This window comes from Grammomys surdaster, unplaced genomic scaffold, assembly GCF_004785775.1.
Source record: "Grammomys surdaster isolate TR1022 unplaced genomic scaffold, NIH_TR_1.0 231, whole genome shotgun sequence".
NCBI classification, from domain to species: domain Eukaryota; kingdom Metazoa; phylum Chordata; class Mammalia; order Rodentia; family Muridae; genus Grammomys; species Grammomys surdaster.
In genome coordinates, this window is record NW_021604676.1 from 2,181,223 (window position 1) to 2,199,377 (window position 18,155).

General features: G+C 46.6%; 2 protein-coding genes across 2 annotated transcripts in view; both read left to right on the forward strand.

Moving 5' to 3' along the window:
• Gnb5 (G protein subunit beta 5) overlaps positions 1-12,684 on the forward strand; it is a 31,596-nt gene extending 18,912 nt beyond the window's left edge. Inside the window, exons 5-11 of the mRNA XM_028773572.1 lie at positions 155-287; positions 2,529-2,672; positions 4,388-4,479; positions 7,214-7,262; positions 10,465-10,561; positions 11,279-11,445; positions 11,775-12,684. Coding sequence (XP_028629405.1) covers positions 155-287; positions 2,529-2,672; positions 4,388-4,479; positions 7,214-7,262; positions 10,465-10,561; positions 11,279-11,445; positions 11,775-11,786 — 694 coding nt within the window. The 3' untranslated portion in view covers positions 11,787-12,684. The remainder of the gene's footprint in view (positions 1-154; positions 288-2,528; positions 2,673-4,387; positions 4,480-7,213; positions 7,263-10,464; positions 10,562-11,278; positions 11,446-11,774) is intronic.
• Positions 12,685-14,625: 1,941 nt separating this feature from the next.
• On the forward strand, positions 14,626-17,928 carry Bcl2l10 (BCL2 like 10). Its single transcript, XM_028773623.1, is given in 3 exon segments — positions 14,626-14,793; positions 14,795-15,085; positions 17,647-17,928. Coding segments are annotated over 3 exon segments (564 nt in total). The 5' UTR covers positions 14,626-14,643; the 3' UTR covers positions 17,770-17,928.
• Positions 17,929-18,155: the final 227 nt, after the last annotated feature.

Genomic DNA, 18,155 nt, shown 5'->3' on the forward strand with positions numbered 1-18,155 from the left:
AGAAAGAGAGAAAGAGAGAAAGAGAGAAAGAGAGAAAGAGAGAAAGAAAGAAAAGATACTGTTAAAGGAAAGCATGTGCACAGTCAGTGTAAATGAGATGCACATGTCTGTATCCTTCCGAGCCAACCTCTGGTTCTTCTGTCATCTCCGCTAGTGGTCTGGATAATAAGTGTTCCGTGTATCCACTAACATTTGACAAGAACGAGAACATGGCTGCCAAGAAGAAGTCTGTCGCTATGCACACCAACTACCTGTCTGCCTGTAGCTTCACCAACTCAGACATGCAGGTGAGTGCCTCCATCCCCCTTGCAGAGCACATCTGGAAACTGCAGGGTAAGGCGAGCTCTGTGTGGCGCAGGCTCCAGGGGAAGTGCCTGCCATTCCTCCTTGGTCACTGTTCCTAATAAAATCAAAAAGAGGCCTCCTGATGTAGAGTTGAGACAAACTCTGGCTGCTGTGGAGAGCACTCTGCTCTGGGTGGGTGACGGTCGGAGTGCTGTGTGTAGGCTCCATGGCGGCTGAGCTTCAAGGCTGGGCACTGCATGTGTCTTCCTGTTCATGTTTGCATGTATGTCTGTGCACCTGCATGCGTGCAGTGCCCATGAAAGCCAGAAGAAGGCGTCAGATTTCCCTGGAGTTACAGATGGTTGTGAGCCATTGTGGGTGCAGGAAACTAGCCCTAATTCTCTGCAAGAGCAGCCAGTGCTCTTAACCTCTGAGCCATCTCACTAACCTTTATGTTCTGCTCTTCAAAAAAAATAAAATACAGAATTGGAGAGATGGCTCATAACAAGCTAGGCATTCCCAAAAATGCATTCATCCCTATGACTGCAGCTGTGAGAGATCCATACGTTTGACTTCAGCTGACAAAGGTATACACACACACACACAGACACACACACACATAGACACAGACACACACAGACACACACACAGAGACACACACAGACACACACACAGACACACACACAGACACACACACATACATACACACAGACAGATACACACAGACACCCACACACACACACAGACACCCACACAGACACCCACCCACACACAGACACACACAAACACACACAGACACACACACACAGATACCCCCACACACAGACACCCACACAGACACACAGACACATACAGACACACACACAGACACAGACACACACACAGACATACACACACATACACACACACATAAATAAGTAAAATTAGTCTTTACCTTTAAAAAGCAAGAACAAAAAAAATGTTATGGCCATTAAGTCTGTGCCCCACTTTTCATAAACCACAGCAAGGACAGTATAAGTCCAGCACTCTTGACTACATTTCTATAGCAAGTTATGACTGTATCCAAACGTCATACAGATCTGCAAGGCAGGCAGAAACCTGGTTTAGGACCTAATAGTGTTGGACAGGAAGCCTGGCAAGCTGTGGGTCTTAAAGTGAGGCTTGGTGATCAAGCTGTGAACTTTGGTAAGTAAGTTGTTTGGACCTGGCTCTGTCTTTTCTTCTGGTAACAGTATTTCCTAGAGCAAGTAGCTAGGGTGTGTATGTGAGTGTGTGTGTGTGTGTGTGTGTGTGTGTGTGTGTGTGTGTGTGTGATCATACATGTGTACACACACATGCATGTGGAGGTCAGAGGTAAGCCATCTATATTAATTTTGAAGACTGGTCTCTAACTATGCCTCGGGGGCTCCACAGTTAGGTTAGGATGGCCGTCCCTTGACAAGGCCCCGGAACCCACCTGTCTTCGTCTCCACAGCGCTGGGATTACAAGTACGCACACTCATGCCTAGCTTTTTACATGGGTGTGGGACTCCAACACTCCTCATGCTTGCATGAGATAAAAGGAAAGCACATGGAATCCCAGGATCATTTGACAGTGAGAGGAAGTTACATTCAATTTATTCTTACTGCTGGGCCTGTAAAAGTTTTGGGAGAACAGAGACCAACACCTGATCTTCCTGCAGACACAAACACCTTAGCAAAGACTGGAGAGAAGCAGCAGATGGCAGAGGTTGCATGAGACCATGTGCAGGGAGCCTCCAAACAGTACCCTGCTCAGAGAAAAGCAGCCGCAGGAGCATGAGTATGTAAGAAAGGCTTCCCCACCCTCGATGCTTGACCTGCAGCCCAGTGATTCCAGCAGCCTCATCATAGAGTTCCAGGGACAAGCAGACTCCCAGGTCCCGTCCAGATGCATGACATCCACAAAATCCCTACAATATGCTTATAAGCTGATGTATGAGGCCATTTGAGTGCCTGCACCACAGGTAGGAACATCTCCTACAGACAAGACGGGTATGGCATCCTGGAGGCACAGCAGCAGGACCACTGGGATTTCAGCTCTGGGGGATACGTGACCCATGACTTAGGGACTGAGGCATGTTAAAAGCACACTCCAGCCTTCTAGCTGTAGGAAAGACTTTTCTGTGTTTGCACTCAGTGGTGTGTGTGTGTGTGTAGCCTGCTATGCTCTGTGGAAGGTTAAGCCTTTAGCTAAGCTTCCCCAACATTCTTTCTTCATACAGATCCTGACAGCCAGCGGTGATGGCACGTGTGCCCTGTGGGACGTGGAAAGTGGACAGCTGTTACAGAGCTTCCATGGGCACGGGGCTGACGTCCTCTGCTTGGACCTGGCCCCCTCAGAAACAGGAAACACCTTTGTGTCTGGGGTAAATGCAAGGAAAATCTCTGGGGTCTTTTGTCCACGAGGGAGGTGGATGCTGGCAGTTGTTTTTTGTTCTTGCGTCTGGTCCTGTCTCTTTCCTGGAAGTGTCTTCAGTTCCCTGAAGCTGCAAAACCCCAGTTCCTATAGCAGTCTCAGAGTCATTCCTTCCTCCAGATCCCCTTCCTCCTGTCACTAACAATCAGAAGTCTCTAGAGATCTGGAATGTTCTGTTTAAATGCTGCAACTCAGGGTGTGTGTCTGTCACCATGTATTTACGATCCCTCAAATAAAGTTTGCATCTTAGCGTAACCATGGGCCACTGCATGTGAGCAATGCATGCTGAGATGAGGCAGTGCTATAATGTCACAGAGCTCAGGTCTGGGGACACTCCCACACTCCCATCCCTTTTTTTTTTTTTGCTTTTCGAGACAGGGTTTCTCTGTGTAGCCCTGGCTGTCCTGGAACTCGACTGTCCTGGAACTCACTCTGTAGACCAGGCTGGCCTTGAACTCAGAAATCTGCCTGCCTCTACCTCCCAAGTGCTGGGATTAAAGGCGTGCGCCACCACTGCCCGGCCCCATTCCACATCTTTTGGCCACCATTCTCCTCTCCTCTTTGGATACAGGAAACAGAAGAGGAACTATAGGAATCGACATATAGGCCCAAACTTATTTCATGCCATTGGCCTCCCATTGCTTATTGGAAGAGACCCTGATTTTCTTCCCATGTGTTTGGCCACCCATGCCTGTCTTCTCCCTGTGTCTTTGCAGAGCTGCATGGTCCCTGTTCAACCGAATTGCTCTCCTGATCATCTCTGTAGATTTTATTGCCTCTTTGCATACGTAAGCTCCACTCATTTTAGCATCCACCAGGAGGTTGAAAGTACTTGAACTTTATTGTCTCTGTCCTCAGTGAAACTCTCAGGGTCCTATACCCCATGGCAGGTGCTCCTAAGATGTCATCTTTGCCTCTTCATACCTTTGAAGCCAACAAACCTGAATGTTTGAAGCCATTGGTTCATCTAACTGTTGAGAGAATGCCCTTTGCTATTTGAGTTCTGTGGGAATTCATCAAAAAGCTTCCAGAATCTTCACCACATAATATAAGAAATCTTTTGTCTATGGTTCTCTGGCTTGGGAATGACTCAAAGAGAACATCAGGGTTGAGGCAGAAGGCTGGGGGCTGGAGGTGGGGATGACTTGCTACCCTCTTCCCTAATTATTCAATGGTAGGCCTATGAAGAGACCCTGGGACAGCTGTTTCCCAGGTCAGCACACTGCTGAGGTACAGGTAGCCCAAAGGAACCCCATTTCTAACTGCTGAAAGTTGACTCTACAACTCTAACAAAGCCAAGCTCTTGGCTGTTCAGTTTGGACACCACCAACCCATTCTTTGGTGTCACTAACCTAAGACCCCACCCCCACCCCATGCACCAACACCTGCTTGCCACAGAGCTGAGGAAAGTGACAGAAAGAGGAAAGAATGGAAGGGAGTGGAGGAAAGCAAAACTCCCAGGAGGAAGGAGGAAAGGAGGAAACAGCAAAGGTCTTACTCCAACTCAGAAATACCCAAAAGGAAGTGCACTAAAGGGGGACGTCACGTGCCCTCCTCCTCTTCTGTACTGGGAAGGTCTTCTTCCCTGGGCTTAACGTGGGGAAAGTAACTTGTTCAGATTCATCCCTGCCTGTACACAGTCCTTGCATGATTTCCTGTTTGTAGGGTTGTGACAAGAAGGCCATGGTGTGGGACATGCGCTCCGGCCAGTGTGTGCAAGCCTTTGAAACTCATGAATCTGATGTCAACAGTGTCCGGTCAGTAAGTAAAATGTTTGGGATCCTCTGTCTTGGGGCTTTACTGAGGCTTAGATCATCCTTAGCAGGACACACACACATACTCACACACATACACACTCACACACACACACATACTCACACACTCACACGCTCACACATACACACACATACTCACACACTCACATATATACACACACTCACACATACTTACACACACACATATTTACACACACACTCATACACACTCACACATACACATACTCATATTCACACATACACACACATACTCACACACTCACATATACACACACTCACACATACTTACACACACACATACTTACACTCACACACACATACTTACACACACACTCACACACACATACACACTCACACACTCACATACTCACACATACACACTCACACACAGATACACACACACACTCACACTCACACAATACACATATACACACACCAGAGATCACCTGAGAAAGGGGACTCCTTAACAGGAAAGGTTCCAGGTCCCAGGAGTCCTTAATCTACTTGCTTTAGAGACAACCCACATCCTCCCAAAACAAGCCACTATTTCTTAGGCATTCTTCATATGCTTTGAGCGAATATATGCATACATGCATTCCCTCTGAAATACGATTATAGTAGTGAACACGGCAGATAAAGTGTCTACTGCCTTCAGGAAACAAATCAGATACAAAAAGATACACATATATATGATGGGGGGATGGAACAGGGCTAGGAAAGACTGGGCTGCTTCTGGGAGGTCAAAGGCCTCTGAGAAGGTGACATTTAAACTGAGGCCTAGAGGATGAAGAGCCAGCCTTTCATATTGCTAAGGAAGGGCACTAAGGTGAGATGGGTCACACTGTAAAAGCACTGAGCTCAGGAAGCCCAAATCTAATCCGGACAGTCGGCAGCAGCCCATTTGTTTACCCAGGGAAGACTCGAGGAAGTGCAGACGGGAGGTGGGCATTGAACAGCACAGGGCTACTTCAATCAGGAAAACTCTAGCCCGCCAGGCAGAGATGCTCAGATGGTAGCAAGCTCTCCGTAAGTGGGGTTCCAGAAAAGGATTGAAACTTGACTTGTCAGAAGGTGCCACGGCATGGCTAAATATAAAACGTCTTTCTGCTCAGAGCCCTAAAAATTGCCATCATACCTGATGAGAAAACACTTGATGTGTTCCTCTGAGCTCAGTTCCCAACTTCCACATCAGATAACTCACAACTGCCTAGAACTCCAGCTCCAGGAGATCCAATACCCTCTTCTAGCCTTCTTGGGACACCTACATTCATATGAACACATATACACACAACACAGACACACAGGACACATACATACACACACATACACACTTGACACACATAGTTTTAGAAAACACACACAATGGGTTCAGAGCATGATATGGGGCAGACAGAGCTAAACATTGTTTACCTTTTCCCTCCAACCTTTCTGTTCTCATCCCCTTCTGTCAGAAACTTTGTAAGGTAGCCACACAAAATCAAGCTGGCGCTAGGGGCGTAGCTCATTTGGCAAACCATTTGAAGAGCCAACTTCAATCTCTGGCATCCACATAGAAATGCACAGTAGCAGGTGGCTGTAACTCCAGCACAGAGGTGGCAGACGACCCCTGGGGCTGACTGGCCAGCCAATCTAGCCTCTTGGTGAACTCCAGGTCAGTGAAAGAACCTGACTCAAAGGATATTTCCTGAGATTGACACTAGAAGCTGTCCTCCACCTTCTACACCTACACAAATGTATGCATTAAAAACAACAACAACAAAAATAACCTCATCTCCCCAGTACAGGCTGCAGGCTGGGGCCATTTGAAACCAGACAGGAGATGCATTGAAAAGAAAGGACACATCAGAGTGTGGGTGACATGGAGGGATTAAAGACCCTTATTCAGGGATGTAGCTCAGTTGGCAGAGTGCTTAACTAATGTACATAGAACCCTGAGATCTCTCTCTAGCAGGCCACAAAACCAGTGTTGTAGCTCACTCCTGGACTCTCAGAAGAGAGGAGGTGGAGGCAGGAGGATCCTAAGTTCAAGGTCATTCACAGAGTTCAAGGCTAGCCTGAGCTACATAAGACCCCACAAATAAATAAATAAATAAATAAATAAATAAATAAATCCCCCACTCTGCTCCTGCCCGTGGTTTATAATCTAGCATCCACACTTCCCGCTGAGAACCGAAGAGAAGATGAGCACAGGAATAGCCACTGTTCTTTGAGGCTTTTTAGTTAGCAGCTCGGTTCCTGGTATTCACTGCCTTGTTCATCTTCACCGTGCAGACAGGCTTTATTATCCTTGCTGTCCAGATGAGGAAACCAGGCTGAGAAATATGATGTCACGGCCCCAAAGGACTGCATATCCTGACGGTGCCAACAGCTGATGTGGCTCTGTCCTTCTGACTCCACTGCCCCTGTGCTCCGAGCCACACTTTGGGAATGAAGTGTATTACAGGGCTCCTGCTCTGCTCAGAACCTGGTGTGAACACGCTAACTTCATCTGGCCCTCAGCACACCACTCTGCGAGGCAGCGCCCCTGCCTTTACCCAAGGAACATGAGAGGCTGGTGGTCCAACCACATGAGGCTCCCCTCAGGCCTGTGCAAAAGCCCTGTGACCCAGAAGTGGAGCGTCAGGCTCTGTGACATAGGATGCCTTCCCTGGGGTCATGAGCAGGGGTCATGGGAATGGCCGCACCCCATAATGGACTTTCTACCAACTCTCTGCAGGTACTACCCCAGTGGAGACGCTTTTGCTTCTGGGTCAGATGATGCCACGGTATGTTCCTCAGTTATGGACAGCCCTTTCAAGGCAGAGGGAGTTGTAATAGCTTGTTTTCACTCTATTGTTTGCAAAAGTAGCAAGGGAATTTTATTTAAAGCAAAACAACTGAAGGGACCAGATAATACCACAGGAAAACATTAATTTTGTTTTGTTTTTCAAATTTTATTTATGCATTTTAATATATATGGATGTTTTGCCTGAATATATGTCTTTGCACCACATGCATGCTTGGTGCCCTCGGAGAGCAGAAGAGGGCACTGGGATGTCCTGAGGCTGGAACTACAGATGGTGTGAGCCACCATCTGTGTGTTAATACTTGACCCTGATTCCTTGAACTAACAGCCAGTGATCTTGATAACTGAGTCATTTCTCTACACCCTTAGCATAGTAGGTCTTTGCTACTTAATAGGTTCTTCTTTTTCCCAACCTTTGCCCTCCCCCCAGTTTCACTGCCTATCACTAGATAGGAGAGAGAGAAAAATCTGATCTAATTTCTTTCTTCTTGTTTATTCTTTGAGCATGACTACCAACAAACCACAACCAATCCCACCTAACATTTCTATACCCTCTGACAAGTTTCCAGAATTCCAAACATCACAGAATCGCAGAAATTATCTGCAGTTGACAAAACCATTCTTCTGCTAGAGCACCAGGCAAATCATGGTCTGCTGCTGTGGGCAGTCAGAAGCAGCTCAAACCCCTACACCTGGGATTAAAATGAAAGCACATTCTTATAATATTTCTGTATTTTATACTTATTTATTTTTTATGTATATGAGTACACTGTAGCTGTCTTCAGACACACTAGAAGAGGGCATCAGATCTCATTACAGATGGTTGTGAGTCACCATGTGATTGCTGGGAATTGAACTCAGGACCTCTGGCAGAGCAGTCAGTGCTCTTAACCACTGAGCCATTTCTCCAGCCCGATATTTCTGTATTTTTTTAAGAAGCCAAACTTCTAAAATTATCACTATACCTTAACTTTATTTTATTTTTTTTAAACTTGTTTTCTAGTCACAAAAGTTATGTGTAGTCACTGAATAAAAATTGAAGGAAATTCCTCTCTTTCCTAAGGAGAAAACAGTTTAATGAATCCTGACTGCCTTCTCTCTCCATAAAGACAATGTCTATTTGTATATTTGTTTTTTTCACATAGCGACACCCTGTGTACATTCTTCTGTGACTAACAAGCATTTTTCCCTAGCGTATTTTCTCAATAATTGTCTGGTATTTCATATTATTGGCATGCCATCATGTACTCAAAGAATCTTCCATCTGGAGAGGGCTCTTTGTAAATTATTTTCCCCCTGTTAAGAACACTGCCATAAAACCAGCATGGGGGTTCAATGCTTGTAATCTCAGTGTGAGAGAGGCAGAGATAATAGGAACGAGTGTTCAAGGTTTTCCTTTGCTACATATACACAGCAAGTTCACAGCCAACCTAGGCTACAAAACAAACTTTGCTGTAAGTATTTTTGTGCCTTTCACAACTTAAAAACCCTCAGGCAATGATTGCTTACCTAAAACCAGATTCTGTTCTCACAGTCTTGTTACAAGTGGCAAATTATGTTGACATATGTTTTTAGAAGAAAACATATTTTTTTTCTTGTTGTCCTCAAAAATGCCAAATATTAAAGAATGGGCTTCACTCTAAGCTGCTGCTGTGGAAGACATTATGAGAGAACTCACTGAGTCTTGATAATAATGAAAATCTCAGGGTTGAAGAGCTAGCTCAGAGATTCAGAGAGCTTGATGCCCTCCCAGAGGACCCTAGTTGAATGCCAACACTCATGTCAGGTGCCTTACAACCTCCCGTAACTTCAGTTCTGGGGAACCTGAAACCTCTTCTGTCCTCCCCACACACCCATACACACATGCATTCGTGCACACACACGTGCATCCGTGCACACACAGGCACGTCCATATTCACATTCAAAAATAACAAAACATTTGTAAAACTCTTAGATGTGTCAAAAATATGTAACAAAATATAAAGGCACACGTTTTGGCTATACCATTTCCTGGAAACAATTCTGTTCTAATGGTTCTGCTCCTGAGCTAATGCAAGGGAGACAGCAACATGTATACAAAGATTTTCCTATAAAAATGTGCATCACATGGCTATAGGCAGTTCTATTGTTACTGCCCAACCCATTGTCCCTTGTAGTGTATTCAAAATCAGTTTTCTTCTCCCTTCCCTCCCACACACAAAATTTTCATCATAGGATTATACATAAAAGAGAAAGTTTAGTCATAAGAAGAATATTTAGCTGGCTATTGCCTAACAGATTGAGACATAGCCACATGGGGAATATTGGACCGACATGTAAATCATCTTCTTTGAAGACTAATTTTGGTAAGTGCTTACCACAGAATGTTGACTGAGCCAGCAGTGAACACCCACCCCATCCATTTCCATACAGTCTTAGTCAGGGTTTCTACTGCTCTGATGAAACACCATGGTGACCAAAAAAGCAAGTTGGGGAGGAAAAGGTTTATTTGGTTTACACTTCCATATCACTATTCATTAAAGGAAGTCAGGGCAGGAACTCAAGCCTGGAGGCAAGCACTGACAGTCCGTGCAGAGCTGCTGCTTACTGGTATGCTCTTCATGGCTGGCCCAACTTGCTTTTTAATAGCAGCCCACCAGCCCAGGGATAGCAGTGCCTACAATGGGCTGGCCCTCCCCCATCAATCACCAATGAAGAAAATGTTCTACAGGCTGGCCCACAAATCAGGCCTATGGAGACATCTTCTTAACTGAGGTTTCTTTTATTCAGATGACTTTCGCCTGTGTCAAGTTGACATAAAACTACCCAGCACACACACAGAACATCCCAGACATTAGCAAATAACCTGTAGGACTTGCCATGGTGACTTTCGTTTCTCTGTGTATGAATTTCTAAGTATTAGAGAATGTTCCATGATAACTGTATGTGCTTCATCAAGGAAAAGAAGGTAGGGCTCCATGTTTGTCTCTGTTACCTGACGAAATTTTTTACACTAGCTGTTTCTTTGAGTCCCTACTGACCCATAGAGATTAACTGGAAATAGGACTGAAGGATGAAATAAAAAGAGAAAGAACTAAAGAGGTTTTTTTCCTGTCATCCCTCAAACTACAGAAGCTGCTGGTCCCCAATAGTAATAGCAAGTGTGTGGTCAGTAATTGTACCTTTGTTTCTTTGTACCTCAGTGTCGCCTCTATGACCTGAGGGCAGATAGGGAGGTTGCCATCTACTCCAAGGAGAGTATCATATTTGGAGCGTCGAGCGTGGATTTCTCCCTCAGTGGTAAGGTTTTACTCCAGGAACTTCCCCAGGACTGTAGGACTAGACTTAAGAAGAACAAACCCGCTCTCTGCCAAGCCTCCCATCACTGAGCTTTCAGTGAGGCCACGTGGGACCTTCAGACATCTCTCCCTTCACCTCATCCCCTGGCCCTTCCCACTTTATGGTCTGAAACCCCCTACAACCCTGCCCAAGCCAGTGTTGACGGGACACCCCCCTGTTCTGGGTCTCTGTCTTTGCGCGCAAGACTGCAGCCACTTTTCTGGTACCTCTACCCAAGCATTGAAGGCTCATCCTTCAAAAACATCGATCGCTTTGCCTTAATCTCTGTGAACTAAAGTTGAAGGCTTAAAAGTGGCAGAAGTGTTCCTGCTTCCACTAAGGCCCAGGGCATCCTATACACATGTGGCTTCTACCACCTGGTGCTACAGTGATATTCCTCTCTGTCCCATGCCTTCCCCAGAGGACAATGACTACTTATCCTGAATTGCAAAGGCAACACACATTGCCTGCCATACAGTGGGCCTAGATTAATCTGTGTTTATTGTGTAGATGGGTGGGTGGATGGATGGAGAGGTGGGTAAGTGGGTAGATGGATGGATGGGTGGGTGGATGGATGGGTAGATGGGTGGATGATGAAATTAATTGGTGAGTGAGTGAGTGAGTGAAAGTTAAGAAAGGAAAAACAGGAACTGATTTAACCATTGTATCTTCTTCCAGGTCGCCTGCTCTTCGCTGGGTACAATGACTATACCATCAATGTCTGGGATGTTCTCAAGGGCTCCCGGGTCTCCATCCTGTTTGGACATGAAAACCGTGTTAGCACTCTGCGGGTGTCTCCTGATGGCACAGCATTCTGCTCAGGATCGTGGGATCACACCCTAAGAGTAAGAGAGATGTTCCATTTTCCTGTGTGAACGGAGAGGAAGGGCAGTAGCCCTCCTGAGCAGTCTCGGCCCCTGTCCCGAGAGACACAGGTGGCTAGAGGGTGTCTCTGAGGTTGAGAGCCTCGTGCTCACAGGTGTTCAACACAGTGGTGAGAAAATAGCTGAAGCCTGTGCGAGCCCTGGTCAGTGGCGTGTGTGAGCGTGCATGCCTGTGTATTTGTGTGTGGGCATGTGGGTGTGCACCCTGATTTCCTATCTTTAAACATTAAATTCAACTCTTACAATACAAACTATTAACTATTAAAAAGGATCTATCCGTGTCTTCTCAGGTTTGGGCATAATCCTCTCACAGCGTGCAAGAAGAACATATGTCCTACCGTGTAGATACGACGTCTCAATGAGCCCAGGGCTTCCCACAGGTTAGCTTATGGGAGCAACATCACAGCTTGGCACTCACTCACCCTGTCCAGTGTCTCCATGAAATCTGCCCCCTCCCTGGAAATACTTGGATAGGCGGTGGCACTTCAACTATACCTTCAAGCCCTTCTTTCATCTCAAAAACTGTGAAATTTTGTCTGTTTTTGAAGTTATTCCAACCAGTAGAATTCCACACTTATCAGCATTTAAAACATCCCTCGTTGCTTCCTTGAATCTAGTCTGTCTTCAGAGCACTTTAAACTCTACCGTTTCTTGGTGTGGACAATGACTTCTAGAACCATCATCGGGATGTGCCGGTTATGTGGACTGTAAGAAGGACTGTTCACTGGTCTGTAATAGAGGATATTCTAGTTCCAGAATCACTTTTTAAAACTGTTTTTAGGTAAAAGTATCTTTTTTCAACCTGTTCAGTTGTCCCTTTTTTTTTTTAGATAATATGCTTTTTTTGGTTTTGGGGGGATGGGAGGGTCTGGGGAGGCTTTGGAAATGAAGTGGACACATGCAGAAAACAGGCGGTATATTTGACTTGTGGTAAATGGCAGTCTAGGGCTAAGCGTCCCCCACACCTGAGGGGAAGCTGGTTGCCATTGCTAGCACAAATACTGCAGAGAGCAAACAGAGCCTTCTGGTGTGGGAAGACAGGTCACTAAATTGATTTAAAAGCCTGCTAGTAGTGTTATCAGAAATGCCTACGATAAAGTATGTGTTGTCCCTATAAATTATATTTGAATGTCCCACACAGCAGTTGTACTTACACAGACTGCTGGGCAGGCCATGAATAATAATGTCTTTGCTATCCAAGGGGTATCCTGTCTTTATTTGAACCATAAATTCCTTCTAGATGCAACTGGCTGCTGCATATTACAAGGTCCCTGCTTTCTCTTCCTTTTGTTCTTTCAAAGGTGTATAGGTTTGCTCTTTTAGAAACTCTTAGTGTAATAAGATGCCATCTTAATAAAAATGGCGGCACATACTTGGAAGTCCAGGTACATGGGAGCAGAGGCAGCAGGATGGCTTGGACACAAGGGTTCAAGCCTCAGCCCCATAGTGAGGCCTCATCTTCTGTGGAGGTCAGAGGATAAACATCAGGAACCTGCTCTCTCCTTCCACTGTATGGTGCCTAGGGACTCAGGCTGTCAAGCCCAATTGGTAGCAAGCATCCTTACCCTCTGACCAATCTCCCTGCCTCTTGTTATGTTTTTAATGAAACAAATTGTCATGCCTCCCAGGCTGCCCTCAAACCTTCTACATTGTCAAGTATGATTGGGAACTTTTGATCCCTCTGCCTTTGCCTCTCGGGTGTTGGTATATTGGGATTGCCAGCATGCACTGCACACTAATACTGTAGGTGCTGCCTGAGATCAAACCCAGACCTTCCCTCAAGAGTCACAAACACTCTACCAACTGAAATACAGCCCCGACTCCAAGACTTTTAAAAGTGCGCTTAGTTTTGTTTTAAGTGTCCTGGGAACCAAAGGTCACCTCAGACACTGGTAGAAAAGAAAAAAAACTGGCATTGTTGGTGGCCTTGGGCATCTGACCAGCCAAAGATTTGCTGTCCCTGAGAAGCAGGGTGTGTATGTGTGTCCCAGATTGTCCATCTCCTGTCTCACCCTATTCTGCCTGGCTCTTTGCTTAGTGCTGGCTTTGTAGCCCCAGCCCCAGCCCCAGCCCCATGCTCCTCAAAGAGACCCTCAAAATGCAGAACAACATTCTTCCAGTCAGCAGGATGGCAATTACCACTTCAGCAATCTCTGTGTAACTGAGAGTGACAAAAGCCACATGTATTTTTATGTCATTAGTATTATATAAATATCCCTCATGAGCCCTGAAAGAGTCTCAGGGACTTGAAAGGGTTCTGGATTATACTTTGACACTCTAAAGAGCTCTCTTTGCCCCCCAAGGAGACTCTCCTGGATTAAAGCAGGCCTCTAGAGAATGTGGGCATAAAGAAAGGACCAGGACAACTGGGCAGAGTTGACCTCTGGGAGAGGGCCTCCGAGGAAACTTGGGAGAACATCAGCATCACAGAGTGCCAAAAAGGAGCCCCAAGAGGGCTCACAGAGTTTAGAGCCCAGCAGGCCTGTAAACTAGAGCAGTGGTTCTCAACCTGTGAGTCTCGGCCCCTGTGGGAGTCACATATCAGATGCCCTGCGTATCAGATATTTACACTATGCTTCATAACAGTAGCAAAATTACAGTTATGAAGCAGCAACAAAATAATTGTATAGTTGGGGGTCACCACGACCTGAGGATAGCAGCATTAGGAAGGTTGAGAACCACTGTACTAGAAATTTATCAGTGGAGGACAGACAGGCTCTAGGATGCAGAGCTAGTAGGTCAGAAATAGGTTAGAGTCAGAAGCTGGGGCCACATTGCCTCCTCCAGCCTGGGACAACCACTTGCAAAATGATTTATGTATCCTTATTTCCCAAACAAGTAGGCCCAGTCAATAATAACAAGTTAAGACATCGCTACTAGCTGGGCCTGATGGCCCAAGCCTGTAATCCCAGCAACCCACGAGGCTGAGACAGGGGAATGACCATTCCAAGGCCTACTCACCCCCTAGAAAGTTCCAGCCCCCATCTGTTTAATCCTCAACAATAACGCAAGGGTCTCCTGCTGCTCCTGATTGCTCCACCCCTTGACTCGCTCCTTGTAACAGGTGCAAGTGGTATTCCCAAATGTCCAGGCGGGTCAGGGGGAAGTAGCTGAGCCTAGAAAGCCAGCTGAGGTTGGACCAGGTGCAAAGGCCAAAGGATGGACGACCTGCTGCAGGGACGCACTAGACTGCTGCTGACTGACTACATATTGTCCTGCGCTCGGGAACCGGGCACCCCGGAGCCACCGCCCACATCTGTCGAGGCGGCCATGCTGCGCTCTGTGACTAGGCAGATCCAACAGAAGCATCAGGGGTTTTTTTTCCTCCTTCCGCGACTACCAGGGCAATCGCCCTGAGCTGGTGAAACAGTTAGTAGGTAAGTTTTTCTCCAATGACCAAGACCTCACCTGGGACCGCCTGGCGGCGCTCCTGGCCTTCGCGGGGACGGTTGTGACTCAAAGCCCTTGCAGGACTATCAAGCAAAGGAGGGATTTGAGGAGTCGTCTCCTAGTGGACCAAGATTGCTATCTCACAGTGAACTTGCTGTATAATCTGCTCATGGGACGGTACCGCTCCTGGCTGGAGGCTCACGGTGGCTGGGTGAGACCACTGGAGCGTGATGGAGATGGTTTGGGGAGGGGGCGCAGAATGCTGTGCTGAGTGCCTTTACTCAGGGTCTTATGTAGCCAATCCAGGCTGGCCTCAAATATCATCACTCTCCTGCCACTGTGGTCCTCCTGTTTCCGTCCTAGGAGCACCAGAATTACAGGCTATGTCATTATGGTGGGTTTATGTGGTGCTAGATGTGGAAGGCCAGGGCTTTGAGCATACTGAGCGAGCACTCCATGAGCCACGTCGCCAGCCCAGGGATTTCTTTATAGGCACTCAGACTACTCTTGCTCAATAGTTCTTATAAAACTTCAGTCAGGAGGAGCCGGGCACCCGTGGCTTAGCCCAGGACTGTCAGGGCTAAGACTGTTAAGTCTGATAGGTCCAAGTAGTATAAAGGGAACAGTAGCTATGTCCAGGCTCTCTAGAGCTTCTTCTCTTACCCTTTATTAGAGTAAGGCCTTAGGGATTGTGAAATGTGTGTGGCCACCAAGACCCCGACTGGGATCTTTTAAGCCACTGCACTTTTCCCTGCTGGGCAACCTCCAGGCTCATGGCTTTCTGTTGGTCCTTAAGCTCCGTGGTGTAGGCTAAAGGGGCAGTCCTTAGCCTCCGGCTGCACAGAGCTATTGATCAAGGAAAACACACAGGATGAGCTTGCTGGTAGACTGTTAGCATCTGTGGAGCCCTGGGTTTGATCCCCAGCACCACCAGAAAAGAGAAGAAAGGAGGATGGGAAACCCTCTATCCTAGGTTAGCCCACAATGGGCCCCTTGGAAGTTGAGGTTAGCCTTGGGTTTTTTTACTTCCCTCTTCATTGGAGTTGAATCAAAATGGAGGCGGCCCATGTTATGGGGATAAATGTAACCTAATTATTAAAACCTGCTATACAAAAGCCAAATGGATTACACTCCTGTCAGGAGCCTGCATTTAAGTGACCTATGGAAGGAAAGGCAGCATGACATGTTAACACCTGCCCTGCCCCTGATGTATGGGTCTCCATTGGGCCCACAGACTGCTTTCAGCTGAGTTTCTGAGGACCCTCTGAGCCCTCCGAAGAGGTCATTAAGACAGAGTGTTGATTTCTCCCTCTGCCTCCTGGCTCCCTCCTCTACCTCCTCTCTCTCATAAGATCTCAGACTTGGGCAGATTTTCCTTTTCAGGAAAGAGATGCACTAGCAGAGTTATCAAGACCGTGGGAAAACAGCATGGCAGCAGCTCTGAGAGTCTCGGTCCACAAGGCCAAGCGAGGCGTCCCCCGCTCTCATAGGTTCCAGGGGAAGGGGGAGGTCTCGTGCCACATAATGATGAATCCGTGTGGATGCATGTGTAGCTGTCACTGATTCTGGTGCAGAAAGGGAAGGGGGAAAGGTTGTGCCCTTTAGTTAGTGTCTGTTCATGATACAGGATTTGCTATCCATAGCCTCTGATTACTCAGAATCTCAAGCAGCCTGGTGTTCGTAAGCTCCCTTTGAGGAAGAGAGGCTTCCAAGCTCCCAGGCTGACTTTCAACAGGGTCTCTGCTATTTCTTTGATGCACGCTATGAAGGTAGAGGAAGCAGCTGCTGTAAGTTAACATGGCCTGAACCCTCTAGTTCAAATCTAACATCCCCAGGCTTCTTTTGGTCTGGAGATAACGGGCATTAAGTTCAATGTCTGATTGCCACATGCTGACTTGGGTGGTATGGTCTCCCATCTCCGGGTATCTTAGTGAGAGATAGTCACAATGGAAGGATGTTGTCCACATTAGTCTGTGTGATGCACCACACAGCAGTCTGGATGAATTGAGAGGGAAAGTGTGCTAAAGAAGGGGCCTGTGACTGTAAGAACCAAGACACTTATTAAAGGAGTAGCCAGAGCTGTTCTCCAGGTCCCCAGTGAGCTTCGAAACCATTTTGAATTTGATTTGTAGAGAGAAGATCAAGAGAGAATAGAAGGGCTAAAGATAAAACAGGTGCTGTCAAAGGAGGGAGGCCCCAAGGTTTACATTTTTCAATTTTTATTGGAGGTTGTGGAGAAGGGATCAGAGAGTAAGGAGAGGCTTTAATAGAGTTCTCCAAGATGTTTTAAGTAAGCATTGAGGTGTAATGAGGCTATCTCTGCCATATGAGGCAATTAGCTGGTTGCTTATGCAGCAAGTTGAATTGCTTATTATAAATCCTAACCGGGAGTAACCATGTGCCTTTCATTTTTAATGACATGATCTAGAACCTCCCATGTATCTTGGACTGTTTTTCATACTGGAGACTGGCCCAGGGCCTTGTGCGTGCTGATCACATATTTGACCTCCAAGCTCAGAGCTAGCCCTTCATGTGGACATCTCCCACAGATGTGCAGTGCTCAGGGAGGCCAGAGAGGATGTCAGATTCCCTAGAACTGGAGTTATGGGCAGTTGTGAGACACCATGTGGGTGCTGGGACCTGAACCCAAGTCTTCTGCAAGAGCAGACAGTACTCTTAACTGCTGAGCTATCTCTCCAGCTGCACCTACTGTGTATTCGGGGCTCAGGATTGTTCACGGGGCATCTAATTATCCTCTCTCATCCCTTGTAGGATGGCTTTTGCCGATTCTTCAGGAACCCCTTACCACCTGACTTCTGGAGGAGACTGCTGATTTGGGGTTTTCTGTCATGCCTCTTTCCAACAGCCATCTTTTATATCTGGAAACATTTGTAAGTTTTAAATTTTTAAAGTGATCGTACCTGCCTAACTGTGAACTCTCTAAGGGACAATACTGAGTAATTGGATAAGAACTGAGGAAGTCCTTCTGCCTAGAGACATCTACCTGCATGCTACATGGAATTCTGAGTTTGTGATGGGGCCAACATTTGAAAGGGGCCCAAGTAGCTCTTCACTAAGTGAGGAAATGGTACACATCAGTCCAAAGAACTTCAGAAAATGTTACATACACTCACTAGATGTGCTGTTGTCCGCATTTGGCTACAAGCACAGCAGAGCCTCTCCTGTCTGTTGTAAGGTTCTTGATCTGCTGTTAAGTAGTCAGAGTTCCAGGGCAGGGGATCCTAAAGCCCATAGCCCAGAGCAATAAGGAATGCAGTAGG